This window comes from Pleurodeles waltl, chromosome 9 (genome assembly GCF_031143425.1).
Source record: "Pleurodeles waltl isolate 20211129_DDA chromosome 9, aPleWal1.hap1.20221129, whole genome shotgun sequence".
In the NCBI taxonomy this organism is placed as follows: domain Eukaryota; kingdom Metazoa; phylum Chordata; class Amphibia; order Caudata; family Salamandridae; genus Pleurodeles; species Pleurodeles waltl.
Window position 1 is genome coordinate 631,781,483 of NC_090448.1, and position 16,668 is coordinate 631,798,150.

Below are 16,668 nucleotides of genomic sequence, written 5' to 3' on the forward strand. Positions count from 1 at the left end.
GACTGGGACTGACAGACTGGGACTGACTGATTGACAGACTGGGACTGACTGATTGACAGACTGGGACTGACTGATTGACAGACTGGGACTGACTGATTGACAGACTGGGACTGACTGATTGACAGACTGGGACTGACTGATTGACAGACTGGGACTGACTGATTGACAGACTGGGACTGACTGATTGACAGACTGGGACTGACTGATTGACAGACTGGGACTGACTGATTGACAGACTGGGACTGACAGACTGGGACTGACAGACTGGGAGACTGGGACTGACTGATTGACAGAATGGGACTGGCTGACTGACAGACTGGGACTGGCTGGCTGGCTGACTGACTGACTGACAGACTGGGACTGACTGATTGACGGACTGGCTGACTGGGACTGACTGATTGACGGACTGGCTGACTGGGACTGACTGATTGACGGACTGGCTGACTGGGACTGACTGATTGACGGACTGGCTGACTGGGACTGACTGATTGACGGACTGGCTGACTGGGACTGACTGATTGACGGACTGGCTGACTGGGACTGACTGATTGACGGACTGGCTGACTGGGACTGACTGATTGACGGACTGGCTGACTGGGACTGACTGATTGACGGACTGGCTGACTGGGACTGACTGATTGACGGACTGGCTGACTGGGACTGACTGACTGACGGACTGACTGACTGACGGACTGGCTGACTGGGACTGACTGACTGACGGACTGGCTGACTGGGACTGACTGACTGACTGACTGACGGACTGGCTGACTGGGACTGACTGACTGACTGACTGACGGACTGGCTGACTGGGACTGACTGACTGACTGACTGACGGACTGGCTGACTGGGACTGACTGACTGACTGACTGACGGACTGGCTGACTGGGACTGACTGACTGACGGACTGGCTGACTGGGACTGGCTGACTGACGGACTGGCTGACTGACGGACTGGCTGACTGACGGACTGGCAGACTGGGACTGGCTGACTGACGGACTGGGACTGACTGATGGACTGGGACTGACTGATTGACGGACTGACAGACTGGGACTGACTGATTGACGGACTGGCTGACTGGGACTGACTGATTGACGGACTGGCTGACTGGGACTGACTGATTGACGGACTGGCTGACTGGGACTGACTGACTGACAGACTGGGACTGACTGACTGACAGACTGGGACTGACTGACTGACTGACTGACTGGGACTGACTGGGACTGACTGACTGGGACTGACTGGGACTGACTGACTGACTGGGACTGACTGACTGGGACTGACTGGGACTGACTGACTGACTGGGACTGACTGGGACTGACTGGGACTGACTGACTGGGACTGACTGACTGGGACTGACTGACTGGGACTGACTGACTGGGACTGACTGACTGGGACTGACTGACTGGGACTGACTGACTGGGACTGACTGACTGGGACTGACTGACTCTGAGACTGACTGACTACATAGTGGGGATCTTGGTAATGGTTGCTGATTTTTTTTTTTTTTTTTTTTTTTTAACACCAGACAGGGATGTCCGTAACCTCTGAGGGAATGCTAAATATTAATTTCCCATTGCGTTCTTTTGCATGTTGTGTATAATGCATTCGAGATAATCAAGATTCTACAAATCTTTAGCTTATCTACATTCCGGCCTAGTTCTCAAAATTCTTTGCGGTATAAGGCAAGCATGTCTTTGTGAATGGCAAATAAGGCACTTCTGGTTGCAACATTTCACATTCTTAAAATGCTACTAGACCATTGCTGCTTGATACCCTAACCCACCTATTTGCTGTTTTTGACAGCCAACCACCCAGTGGTCCAAACAGGGTTCTGGGAAATCTGAATAAAGGGAACATCCTTTGCTATAATACTGTCATTCCGAATGGATGGAGCACAGGTAAGTACTTTGCTGTGGTGTACCTCCTAATTTCCCACATTTGCAACTCTTTTTTTAATTTTCGAGCTCTCTCTCTCTTAATAACTCAGATGGAGCCCTTTGAGGCTGAGTTCTCTTTTTTTTCAAATTAGAAGGATCTAGTTAGTCACTGAGCCTTGTCGAAGCTGTGTGAATGTCATTATAAAGGCATTGGTCAGCTGTGCTCAGTGGTTGGTCTCTTACTATCACATACGTTTGAAGTCTGAGTCTAGAACATGAATGAGATGGTCATGCTTTACTGTGGAGGGTGTTGTTGAACATTGACCCATATTTGACCCATAGATGGAAATGTCTTCAATGTTTGCTGCCGTGTTTTTTCAGGAGTTGTATAATAATGGTATGTTTCAACTGGCTGCCCCTCTTGAACAGGGAATCATTAAATATGTTAATGATGTCTGCTCATATATTGTGGAGGAATTGCTATGCTTCCATTTTGAGTGACTTGTTTATTAGTCTAGTGATGCAACCTGGTCTATTCTCCATCAAGTTGAATGCAGAGACAGCACCTTTGATAGGAGAAGATGAGAGGAATGGGTATTGAGATGAAACATGACCCAGTAACGTGGGGTCAGAGTTTTTGGCAACTTTTGCTTCCATAAGAATCATGAGGTCATCATAGTGGGGTTGAATAGTATGATGCGATGTCTTTTTAGCTTCAATATTGATTTTCCCCTTAAAGACTTTTTTTGTTGGGGGCTTCATTGGTTTGTTAAAATATGTTTGGCTTCTTTTTGTAGTCTCTTGATTGTATTTTACTGTGTGCCTTATCCTCCTTAGTGAGTGATTTCTCCCATGGTTATTCTGGTTGATAACATTATCTTACATTGAACCATTTGTTGTTGTTGTCTTTCACTCCCAGTTCTGTTTTTCCTGAATATATCTGAAAGTATGAAACCAATCTATCATTGTGTGAGGTGAAAAACATGGCATGTTAAATACGAAGTCCTATGTAATGTGCACAAAACATTCATGAACAATGTCCTAGTTTGTGGTCGGACTCTTATGTCCCAAATATGAACATCCTATCTATCACTTCCGACCCCTTCTGCCTGCTAAGGTGTAACTGTTTAGTGAGAGTTGGGGAATGGGAAGAAGAGGCCATGACAAAGATTGTAAGGCCAAAGTTAAGGAACATGCCCCCTATACTTTATCCACCAATCCAACAAGTATTCAGGAAATTGATGAAAAAATACCTATTCAAGCAATAGAATGAGCGAGATCTGTGACAGATACATCGATGACAATGGCCAGAAAGCCACATTGCTGCTGTGTTCAAATGCAATGAACTGTACAAAACAAGATTATCCCCCACTCTCATATATGCCTACTTTCTCAGCATGCAATAGGCACAAAATGTATAATATAGGGTGTTGGTAGTTTTTAGCAGTTATCATGCATGAAGCAACTTCTAACATGTATTGTTTTGTAAATTATACCTAAAAAAAAACCTAGTAATTTAATTGTATGCAAATGACCGAAGGGACACGTGGGTGACAAAACCGAAAAATAAAATAAAAAATAAAATTCAATAGTGCTGACCTAGGTAAAATGCGTGGTGTATTTTTGTATCTTTTCTCTCTATGTTCATGATAATTTATTTTGTTTGTTGCAGTGCTTTGTCTAAATGTATTTGCCTTACTGGGAAAGGGTAAAATATTGAGTGTTCCAAGTTCTGTGTGTATTACTGTGAATAGATCTGTAAGATCCTTATGGGCTGCTCTCGGAGGTGATCATTGCTCCGGGTGGTTATGCATTTTATGTATACTTGCAGCTTAGAGTAAGTGTATTACGAATGTTTGAGGACACATGACTGTTTGGTTTTTTTTTTTTTTTTTTTTGCCCATTCTAAGTGTACATCTTTAAATTTTGGAATGTTATTAAACCACGGCTGGCACACTGATTGGGAATTGGACTCATCTACCTAGATTTTGCAAGTGGGGTAGATTTCCTTTACTGACCAGGTTCTGGAAACCTCTTAATTGACTTGTTGTGAAAAGGGGGGTGCAGTTCAAGGTTATGTGCGTTTATTTAATGCATTTTGCCACTGGTGACCATATTTCAAGCAGGCAACCTGAATAAATGCATGCTAGTATGGGTGGTTATCTCTTCAGTGACACTTCTCTCTGATATTCCGTCCTACTAAACATCCACATTAGGATACTTTGTGCTACCAGTTACTCATGGAGTTCAGACCAATCTAGGAAAATAAACTTGGAAAAATATATGAACACGTCAGTGTTAAAACCCACAAATCACTAGCAATGTGTGGGAATTTGGTGTCTTTTTGTAGCAGCAGCAAAGGGCCACATGTGAGGATTTTGCGATCTACAAGAATTCATTAGTTATACTGGCTAGACCAAAATAAGATTATATTTAATTCTCTCTTATCTTATTCCCATTATTCTGAGCATGCCTGGTTAATGGATTGTACTACTGTTTAATGAAGTCCTTTAGGATGGGGACTGTCTTTCCTATGAAAGTCGTCCTTTTGTTTAATGAATTAATAATTATTATGTGACAATCCTTTTGATTAAATGGGGTTTTCGGACTAAAGATGGATGTCTAATTTCATAATCTAAGAGGGTTTCTTGTTTTTGGGGGTTTGAATAAAAATCAACTGTGTAACTGTTTGACACAGTGTGTAAGCATCTGTTAAAATATAGATTTGTAGGATAATTTTGATTTTGTTCTCCAATGTTTCTGCTATTTCTACAGGCCCAGGTAGCGTTTCTTCAAGGGGAAAGGAAGGGGCAAGAAAATCTCAAGACGGATCTTGTCCGCAGGATAAAAATGTTGGAATATGCATTGAAGCAAGAGAGGTGAGGGTGGAATCCTAGGATGCAGCTGGTGTGAAACTGAGTGCATTGTACCTGTGCTGTCTGTACTTTTTCTTCCGACGTACAAGAAGCTTGGCTTTCTTGCCATTGACAGTCACTTCTCTTGTTCAATCTTTGCTTGCCTACAGTCTAGACACTGCCAAGATGGTGTTGGTTTGTAGTGTCTGCATTCTCATTTGCACTGATGTAACTCTTTAATTGCTCTTCTTCCTGTGTGGATGGATCTATTTATCTGCACATTTTCTCGTTATGCTGGTGGGTTAGTGTGTTTCCTCCTGTCATGACTGTTGTTGTTGAACCTCTTATTGCTCTACTTATAAGTGTATCAATGGCTTTTCGACTCTGGTCTTACCAATGTAAGGTGTAACAAATATCCTTCTAGGTTCCTGAACTGAATTGTGTTTCTTGTACTGCATGACTGGTTCTTGTGCTGTGATCATGTTTGTTTTCCTAGTTCGCTACCTTGCTTTGTTGTGCGTTGTTTTGCATTATATAACTTAGAGATGTATGCTTTGATCGTGTAAGGCTATGTTGTGATGCATAGCTTGCATAATTCTTCTAATGCTGATGCATTGCCTCCGTCCTATGAAATTCTCTGTTACTGTAGTGATCTTGTTTCCTTTGACGTGATATCTACACCTGCACTCAATACCATCTCTTTTTTCTCCTTCCAGGACAAAATATCACAAGCTGAAATTTGGAAATGATCCAATGCCAGGTGATAAGAAAGCTGACCCTATGGAGACAGGTATTGTACACAGTTCCTGCACTCAGTACTTCATGTTTTGCACATCTGCTGGTAAGGCAAGTTCCAGCACACCAGGGAAAGTGGAAGGAGACCTATTTTTGCTTGTTTGGAATGAAAAGGGGGGGTAATTCTGAGCACCTGCATTAGAGATTACAGGGTTCAATTTGATTGTTTCCAGAATACTCAAAATCTTGCAGTCGCGACTCCGGCAGTGCTTTTCTTTCTAATTAACAATATCTCAGCTCGTCCTGTTATTTCATGGCCCTTTAAGCTTATATTCTATCCACAGAATTGTACATCGACAGCAAATAGAATCATCGTTTTGAACATTTAAAGATGTCGTTTTTACAGCAGCCAACTGTTAAACTGAATGAAAGTGAAAGTATTGTTTATAATGTCTTTTAGTTCTAATTACCTCTATTTTTTGTCTGGATGAGCAGTTCTCAACGGGCCAGCAGAACCAGCCACTTTGGAAAATAATCAACTGGTCTGGAAGGAAGGAAGACAACTTTTGCGCCAGTGAGTATTCATCAGAGCTGAGAATAACCCATCAAACCTTCAGCGTTGTCTTGCTCTTTGAAATGTGGTTGTCTCATATTTTGTGGTGAAAGTGGGTGACGGGGAGGGTTGCAGAACAGATTTGAAAATTGTTGATCAACCGCTTCCAAGATAGATCACGCTCCTGTTTTTTCCGTCTCCCTTCTCTCCCTTGGCATTTCTTTCTCGTGCCTGTGTGCTCCTTATGTCTTAAGCCCCTGAGGTGTCTTCCTGTTTTACCTGATCCTTGACACTCCTCTACATTTCCCGGTAACTCCTAGGTCTCACTACTTTAACTTATTGCATTCTTACTGCCTTTCCTCATATTACCCTATAGAAATCTTCTTATATTTAAGGGGGTTTATTTCGTTCTTATTGCTATGACCCATGACCCTTTCTTCTCCTAAAACCTGTGATCCTTTAGGGTCTCTTCTTGTGCATCCTCTAATCTTTGACTATTGAAGGCCGCCTTTTGCTTTTACATGTGATCCCTGAGGAATGGTTTTACACATACCAGCACACTATGTGCCTACATTTATCTATAGTAGTTAGTCCTGTATCTCTCACCAGTCTTCTTGTAAATTTGCCCCTAATATTCCTGTCTTTGTTGTGACCCCTAGGAGTTCCTTTTTTTTCCATTTTAGGTCGATCATAGCAGTGTGCAAGTGCTGCCTGTCTGACGTGTTGGTATGTATCTGGGCTTTTAACCCATCCCACCGCACGCCCATCACTATCACTCACTCATGGGCTTGTCTTTCAGAAATTGTTTCTTTTAGTTGGTAAATACATTATGTTTGTCTCTCCTAAGGGCGGTATTGTTACTGCCTGGGGACAGACCCTGGTAAATGGATAATTGCAAATTTGCAGATAACTTTGACTGCAAGTGAACTTCGCTTTAGTTTTGTGTGTCTCCTTCATGCTCACGGTGGTGCTTTGAATTGGCTCGCGTATGTTGGCTGTTTTACTTTTTTTTCCCCAGTTTGTGTGGCAAGAAAAGTCCAGTTAGTAATTTACAACGCTAATATCTCTAACTTGAGCAACAGCGAGACCCATTGCATTGCAAATGCTTGTTTTCATTGGGGTCCCTGTGACCACCTTATGCACCTGTTTTTTTTTTTCTAACCCGGTCTGATTTTCTCAGTTTTACTCCCTGTACCATTCTTCAGATTTAATTCCAAGTAGTAGGCAGATCATGAAAACAACTTGCACTCATGTTTACGATGCTGCAACATCTTTTAATTTAGAAAACTTCATTGTCAGCCCCGTTTTTTATATTACTATAGATTTTGAAAGGTCTGTTACTTTATGGGTCACAAACATTTATTCTCCTTTTTTAATGTAACTAGTTAAATCTCGAACATTGAATCTTTTATATATTCACATGCTTGAATCACTCCCATCATCAGACTGAGAATCCCCAGTACATTAACATAGCAGCATACAGTGCAAACATATACAGCATACAGTGTAAAAAGGCTAAATGCTGAAACAACATAGTATCTTTAGTAGCACACCTGCCAAATTTGATGGAAGCTAAACTTCAGCTGATGAGGTGGAAGTTTAGGTTCTCCTACTCCCCTAGAGGCTACCATAGCTAAGATTTCTACAGAACATCCTGTGTCCCCTGGCAGAGCTCTGCTCTGACTCTTCAGTGAACCCTGAAACGGTTACTATTTTGGTCTACCCTGGGTTTGAACCAGCCTTAACTCCCAACTCTGAGGTACTGGGAGTTGTTTTTAGGGACGATTACTATATTTTCTGGACCAGGGACTGTTACTATGGCTGATGCAGAGAAGAATTCTCTGTTTAAGCCTTACTCATGTTGTGGTAGCGAGCATATTTATACAGATGAGCCCATTCTCAGTGTGTTTATTGGGTTTATCCAATACATAAGTAATCAAAGTCAATATTCGTAAGACTTTTGCAACTAAAACACTTAAGGACATAGAAAGGAGGCTGACAATATTATTCCTTATAGATAAAGAGAAGAGACTTATACAGTTTTCTGAGCATGATTTAATTGCTATAGCGCTTGCAACCACTCCCTATGGTAATTCGCAGGTTAAGCTTACCTCTAAGCGCCAATGAGGACCTCAAATTGTAGTATAGAGGAAGATATTCTCAAAAGACAGTGCCCATAGTGTCAGTATTGACCTTTCAGTTGATGATAAAATCACCTTGGACAACGATATCGTCGACTGCCACTTCGTCAAAGATAAAATTAAGAGAAAATGTTTTTTTCACCATAATAGGTGTCAAATTTACTTTCAGCTCAAATAATGCAGTCAGACCAAAAAGAAGAGGCTAGTGATTTATGGCTTGATGGCGCTTGCGGCGCAATACCTTTGTATGTAAGTTTGTCCCAGATTTTGGAGGAGAAAAGGACGATGATGTCAAACAACAAATATGTTTATCAGCAAGATCTTAAGTTTCAAACTACTCAAATTAGTATCAACGTGGCAACAGTGTATAATTTCTATAAATTATTACCACAGCAAAGTTCTGATAATCCTAAAATGGTGTTATCTGCTACACCTGTTCTGCCACCTTCTCCATCTGCAGTGCTCCTTTTCTGGTTTAGCCTCCTCTGCAACAGTCACTACTACCTCCTCCACTGCCAAGGGAGAACTATCTTGTAGATTTGTTCACAGAGGGGACATGGATTAAGTTAGCTCTAATGATTCTGTATATTGTGATATGGAGGAGGGTGAACTTCCCTCAAGGCAATCAATGACAAAATTATGGCGGATGGGAATTCATTCTACCAAGCGGAAATTAAGATGGACCCATCCCACCAAATTCTACAGATATTTCTAAATTTCATGCATTAATAGAAAGAGGTGCCAAGATAGTCAGTCTACCAATGACGCCTGTAGATCAACAATGTTTTCTTTATGACTTTGAAGGACAACCCCAGCAGTCTGTTAAGTTCATACTCATTCTTGATTATGTCCGGTTGGAAGGCTTGAAATTAATTTTTAAGGTTTGAAATTAATGAAGACCCCTCCTGCAGTTCCAGCTGTGATACCTCGCCTGGAGTGAAAATGTGAGGCTCCATATGCAGCTCTGGCTTGTCTCACTGGACATACAAGACCAAATTCAGTCCTTTCTTCGGCAGCTAAGAGAAGAACTAAGACCCCATTAAGACCATCCTCTGGTACCCCCCCCGACAAGGATAACAAGCTTATTGATAACCAAGGCTGAAGAATTTTGTGTACAGCAGCAACCTCAATTTAGGCAGGCAATGCCCTGGTAATTCTAGGTTTTTATGATCGCCAGATGTGGCATAGCTTCATTACTGTAACTGATTCCTGAAGTTAAGAGGGTAATGGCTGTAGCTATCCTAAACGAAGGGTAGCTTACTTCTTCCTTCATTATTGACGCAACAATGGATGTTTTAAACATAGGTTTTTGCCAACTGGAAAGGGGGTACTGTACTAAGAAAACAAGGTTGGTTTTGCAGTGAATCGTTTCTGGATTCACATGCTGTGTATTTTACCATCTAGTGGTTGGCGTCCGAACCTGCCCCTTGTATAGTAGTAAAGCCATAAGGTGTGCGCTGAGTTCAAACCAAAAATGGTGAAGGCACAAGAAAAACAAAGGCAGATACACTATGCCATGCAGGGGCAGCAGTAAACAACTTCCTTTGTAGCACTCAAACAATCTAGCGAAGAAGAAGATAATGCTGCTGAAGAAGAGGCCCCTGACGCCGAAAGAGATATCATCGACCTCTAAAAAGCACACATACGTTGAAGGAGAAGCACACACAGGTGACACCAAAAAGATGGAGTGGTTGAGACAAATCTTCTGACTGTAGACCACCTAAGACTCGGCATGAAAACACCACCTCAGCACCAAAAATCTGACTGATCAAAGACCAGTTGAGGCAAAAAGAACCTCTTGCATCCCAGATAAAGGATACCGCAGGTGAAAGTGCCTCAGAGAAGACACCAGCATCCAAAGACGATTGAGTTTCATAAAAAGCCAAGACGACGCAGCTCAGTCCACAGCAGCCGAACTTTAATGCTGAAAAAAAGAGCGGTGACTACAATAAACACTGAAGAACGCACCCTCGAAATTGAGCGCATGGAATGACTGCTCGATGCCAAAATGACCTGAGTCCTTAAAAAAAGAAGGAATTTGATGCCTCCCTCCAGGAATTTTAAATAACATCAAAACCTTTGATGGCAGCCACCAGGAGGAGAAAGACTCGGTGGAGCTTGAACCCCTCCTTTGACCCCAGGACCACTGGAAGAGAAGGCTCAAGCGCTCTTGTATGAGGAGGAGGGGGACCCAAAGGTACAGGACGTGTACCAAGATATCTAGGGAGTAGGAAGGCATTGAAGAACAGTGGCAAGACCTCAAGGCAGATTCAAGTGAGGAAGCTGTAGACACTTTCTCATCTAGACCATCGTCCCCGGGTGACATTACTAAGTACAACAAGCTGGTTAAGAAGGCAGTAGAAGGTCCAAGTGGATGAAGAGAAGTCAGACATGCTTCCTACTAGAGATACTGTTACCCTAACAAAATAAGTCAATTCCTTCTCATGCTCCTGAACATCTTGGACAAGGGATGAGTGGTGTTTAAAGCACCAGCAACCTGTGGTTCGATAATGACAGGATTGATTCTAAGGCTTGGTAACGAATCTCCAAGTTCAAAAGCGAGGTGCAGGCAAAAATTGTCAACACCCTTTTAGCCGAGACCACCTGTTCGGTAGTGCAGCAGATGACACACTGCAAGAACTGAAAAAATATAAGGACACAGCAAAGCCCTACAGTTTAGGGGGAAGCAGAGAAGGGAAGCCACAGAAGCAGAGAAGAAGAGCCACACCATTTGAAGATCGTCAAGAAGTGGTGGTTTTCAAACTGTTGCAATGCATCAAATCTACCAATACACGGGCCTGACGCAAACAACTCCACAAGAATGGCAATTTCAGGCACTACAGAGACAGCCCTTTTGCAGGTGAGTTAGAGGTGTAAGACAGGCATCAAGAAGAGTGGCAACAGCAAACAAGTGACTCACTAAATTCAGACTTTCACCAATGCACAGCACCAGTTTTGGGTGGGGTGGGGTGGGGGCGCGGAGGATAGGAGACTTTCTGCATGAAGGAAGAAAAGGCCTAGCCTCGGCAGGAAGCAAAGAACTGATACAGAAACGAGCAGTCAAAAAGGTGCCCCTAAAAGATCAGTCAAGGAATTTACTCAACATACTTCCTTTTACCGAAATCAGGCAGGTCACTATGTTCCGTACTACACCTCTGCTTCCTTAACAAGTAAATAAACAAAAAACACAAAGATTCAAAAGGAGGTCATTTCCTCAACTCCAGCAAGTGGATTATATAGCAACAATAGAATTGAAGGGTGTCTGTCTGCACATTCCAGTGAATCACAGGCACAAGCAGTTCCTGCACTTTGTAATGGACAAAACACTACAATTAAGAGTGGTAGCTTTTGGCATAAAATCGTCCCCAGAGTATTCACAAGGTGCCTGTCGGTTGTAGCCGTGAGCCTGAGAAGAAAGGGAATACATGTGTACCCCTGCTTAGACAACTGGCTGGTGAGAGCAAGTTCCACACACAAGTAGAGGGACAGTATAAGAACAATAATGACTACACTCCAGAGTTTGGGGTTTACAATAAACGTGGAAAAGTCTTCATCCAGTCTGAACAGGAGAACCTTTTATTGGGGGTGAAAATAAACAAAGTACAAGTAACGGCATTCCTGTGCGGGAAAAAAAAATCCCTGGCTATATTAGAAGAAGTTCTCTGTTACCAGAAGGGTCAATATCTGACAGTGAGGACTTGGGGGGGAAATTACTAGGAATGATGGCTTCCTGAATGCCACTAGTACCACATGCAAGGCTACACATTATTCAGGAATGGGTCCTAAGTCAATGGCCAGAGGCGACGGGGACGAGTGTGCAGGAGGAAATAAGGTGGTGTAACAAGGCACATATAATGGCAGGAAGACCCTTTAGGACACCAGCCCTAACAGTGACCATCACCACAGATGTCTCTCATATTGGATGAGGACCGAATATGAAGAAACTCAACATTAGGGAGGTATAGAAACCATAACACTTAAATCTGTTGGAGTGAAGGACAGTCTTCCTAGCCTTAAAAGACTTTAAGGAGCAATTGTGGAAAAAATCAATACAAATTAAAACAAACAATACAACAACTATGATCTCCTTCAACAAGCAAGGGGGACCAAACTCCTCCTACCTCTCAAGACTAGTACAGGTTTGTGGAGATAAACCATCCAGAGACTCATAACCATAACATTGATACATTTACCATGCATAGGCAAAGTAGAAATCCTGAACAGCCAAGCATCCACCTCACACGGGGGGGAAGCAGAATCAGACAGTGGTAGAGAAATGTGTTCAAAAGGTGGGAAACACCAGAAATAGACCTGTTTGCAACACCAGAAAACACAAAATACCAATACTCTGCATCCAGACTCCCATGCCCTAGGGAATGTGGTGTTGATATACTGGTTGGGGAAATTTGCTTACGCTTTTCCCCGATCCCACTACATCAATGGTAATAAAGAAATGCAGGCAGGCTAGGATGACACTTGTACTCATAGCTCCCCAGTGGGCAAGACGTACTTGATACTCTGATCTGATAGAGATGGCACATAATGTACAGAAACTGCCAGTACCACAAGACCTGCTTTCCATGTAAGAAAGGAACGTTCTCCACCCAGAACCAAACAAAATAGGTCTAACTGCATTGGCTCCTGAAGACATAAAATTTGGTTATCTGGGACTGCTAGAAAAAGCATTGGCACTCCTCAGGGAAACCAGAAAAACTGGACATGTTACACAGCCAATTGGGAGAGATGCACACATTGGTGCCAGAGACCTGGTCTATTTCCAGAGAGGACATGTGAAACTACGGTCATCATAAATCTTACACATCTGTTAAGGAAAAATATAATTTACACGTCATTAAAAGTATGTCTAGCAGTGATAGTAGCCTACACAAGGGGATGCATGGGGAGAAGCTTCTTCACCACCCCAGTAATCAAAATGTTTCTGGAGGGGGCTAAAAGATTAACACCACAAAGGCTTGCGCCCACACCCAAGTGGAACCTTAAAGTGGAAATGACAAAAATTGATGAAAGAACCATTTGTAGCACTCCACAAGGCCACCTTGCAATTCATCACACTAAAAACTGTGTTCCTTATTGCCATGATGTCGCTCTCAGAATAGGCGAGCTACAAGCACTCACCACACAGGACCCATACTCAAATACACAAGGACAGAGTAGTCATGAGGACAAGCTGACGCTTTTTCCTGAAAGCCATATCCCACATCCACTTAATCCAAGCTGTTCAGATACAGATTTTTTTTTTTCCAGGAGCCAAAGACTCAAGCAGAAAGAGCATTAGACACAATCGATGCCTGCAGGGCGGTAACGTATTACATGGAAAAAACTACATCAAACAGGAAAGAGAAACAATTCTTTGTGTCATTCACAGACAAGAACAATGCAGACTGGCAACCAAGAACTCCCCATCTCGAGGATAACTCAGACAATTCAAATGTGTCACAAGAGTACATGCTACAGCTAGAGACAATACCAAGAGCACATTTTAACAAAAAGGAAGAGCAACAATTTTCTTCCTGGCCAATGCTCCAGTTAACAACATATGTATGGCTACCACATAGTTGTCCGTACACATGTTCACAAAACACTACTGCACTGACCTACAGGTGGACAGAAAGGCACAAGTGGGACAGAGGTCACTGAAGCATCTGCTTACATGCTCCTCCTCATTTCCAGCCCAGCCACAACAATGGAAGATAAATGCTACAAAGTGATTGTGAATTCAGAAAAGATTCACTCTGCATAAAGAAATAGTTGCTTACCTGTAGGAGTAGTTTTGCAGTTTGAAGAATTTTCTGAATTCCCAGGCGACTTGCTTCCCCAAGAAAGAGGCAAGACAAGTAAACTGGGGACACTTAAGGAGTACAGCCATAGGAACCCACGGGACAGGAAATATACAAAAGATCACCAGAAAAAGTTATCTGAAGATGGCGACCACATGTAGGGCTTCCTTGATGGAGGTCTGACATCAGGGGAGGCTTGAACAAGCACCAAATGGTGAGGACCACCAACTCCCAGCAACGAAAAAAGGAGAAAAGGAAGAAAGAGTACTATACAAGAGGGGAGAGCTTCAGACCCAACCACGAGATGGCGGAATAATGCAAATAATACAAAGAATTTGAATCCTGAATATTCTTCAAGCTGCAAAATTACTCCTACAGGGAAGAATCCATTTTGTTCGTCTTCCTCCTTCTGAACGGATGTGCTGTCAAAGATTCTAGATATGCATTTTGATGTCTTGACTCTTTTTGGCAATCATATAGATGAGACTTTATAGATTCTAAATCTGCCATTGACACCACAAAGGCATTATAACTTTTGCAGTATCAGTTTTCAAATGTCTAGTTTTCATGGCTCAAGAACATAACCTTTCAGGGGAGGATTCTATCCATATGGACGTTCATATTATGCTCAAAAACAATCTGGATAGGATCAAGGATACTCCTTCAATTGAAATAAAAGGCAGTCTTATGGGAGGTCTTCAGCGAGGATGGGAAGCACACAAAAATGATAATCGGAGAAGAACTTGCCTCCCAGCTTTTGTACCACCTTTTCATCTGGCCCTCAGAAGTTGAGGGGAGAATTTCCCTCTTTGCTCCCTGATGGAAGATCATAACAGACAAATGGGTGATACAAATAGTGCAGTCAGGTCATACGCTGGAGTTCATCCCGTAACCCTCAGTTTTTCCACCAAGGAGGGATCATCATCTTAATTTGAAGGAGCTTCAAACAGAATGCTCATGCTTCTCTTCAAATGAGCCATAGAAATTGTCCCCAAATTGGAAAGAAACCAGGGATTTATTCCAGATTCTTCTTATCAAAAAAGGTTTGGTCAGTGGAGACCACTTCTGGATCTGAGGCAGCGTAACAGGTTTCTAAAGAAACAGTCATTTCAGATGATTGCTTTACAAGACTTCTTCCTGATGGTGCAGGAAGGGAGCTTTATGACTTGCCTGGACTTCAGGAATCATATTTCCACATACCTATTCATCAAAAACACAAAGTACCTTTTGATTCTCAGAAGCGGGGCAGTACTTCAGCTCAAGGGGCTCCTTTTTGGAATCAAATCATCACCTTCAGTATTTGCCAAATGTCTCGTCCCAGTTGCCACTTTTCTCAGTCAAGAAGGCTACCAGGTGTTTGATACCTGGGCGACTGGCTGGTCAAATCGCCATCAGGGAAGTTTGCCACTCCGAACAACACAAAATGCTTCCCAAGCATGATTTGGCATCCAGGGATGATGGGCAATGTTTTTTTCGATCATTTGGTCCAAGATAGTTGCCTATGCCTTTCCTCCTGATCCCCCAGGTAATGAGGAAGGCGAAGATAGACCATTGCACTCTGATCCTCATTGCTCCAGCGTGGCCTCGCCAACATTGGTACAGCAAGCAGCTGGAGTTATCAACACATCCAGCCATTCCTCTGAAGGTGTGTCCCAGGATACCTTACAGACATCATAGAGAGATTCTCCACCACTATCCCATGTCGCTGAATTTGACAGCATGGTACTTGCACACCTTGAATTTGGCCATTTAGATTTACTTCAGGATTGTAAACATTCTGGCGCAGACTTGAACTCCAGCGACTAAGAAAGACTTGCAGCACTAAATGGAAGAATTTCTGTGTCTGGTGCAGGAATAATAGTCCTTATCATCTTCAAATAAAATCTACTCAGATCTTTCCATATTTGTTACATTTAGGCAAGAGTGGACTAAAATATTCTTCAGTCAGGGTCCATCTTGCTGCAGTTTGAAAACTTAGTAGAACTGATACATCAATACGCTGTTATCGCAGAGAATGACAGGGCTCTTCAGAGCTTTTCCACCCCTTCAACACCCTCCAGTCCCATGGGAATTTTACAGTCCTCAGCTGTTAGCTCCTTTTGATCCTGTACACAAATCAGACTTAGAATTTGTCTCTTGGTAAACAGCACTCTTCCTAGCTAGCTCTAACATCCGGTATGAGAGGTAGAGAAATTCAAGCATTCACCATCAGGGAACTTTTCTCCAGTTCATGAAGGACGGGGTAATTCTGAGAAACAACCCTATGTATATTCCAAAGGTTCCAACTGACTTTTACCCAAATGAACTTGCCATTCTTGGATCTTTCTTTCCACACCCATCTTCAGCAGCAGAAAGTTTGTTAAATTCTTTGAGACATTAACACAAGTCCAATTCTGTGTAGACAAGACAAATACATACATACATCAGACCAACTGGTTGTGTATTTAGTCAACCACTCTCAGATGGAATTACTTAATGTCCTGCTAGAGCCTTTCTTCCTCTCCATGGGAAAGTGAACGCGAATTCCACCAGGATCATGGCGTCACCTTCTGCACTCTATGCCAGGGTCCCCTTGAAAGACATCTGCTGTGTAGTCAACTGGAGGAGCAGGCACACGCTCACGAAGCACTACTGCCAAGACGTGGACACAGAAGCTGTTGCAGTAGTGGGACAGGCAGTTCTGAGAAACTGGTTTCATTAAAGGTGAGC

At 42.7% G+C, this 16,668-nt stretch overlaps 1 protein-coding gene across 1 annotated transcript in view; it reads left to right on the top strand.

Annotated features, from left to right (window-relative positions):
* Positions 1-16,668, top strand: part of STRN4 (striatin 4) — a 364,118-nt gene that overhangs the window by 43,395 nt on the left and 304,055 nt on the right. The window contains exons 2-4 of the mRNA XM_069207665.1: positions 4,653-4,756; positions 5,449-5,522; positions 5,963-6,041. Coding sequence (XP_069063766.1) covers positions 4,653-4,756; positions 5,449-5,522; positions 5,963-6,041 — 257 coding nt within the window. The remainder of the gene's footprint in view (positions 1-4,652; positions 4,757-5,448; positions 5,523-5,962; positions 6,042-16,668) is intronic.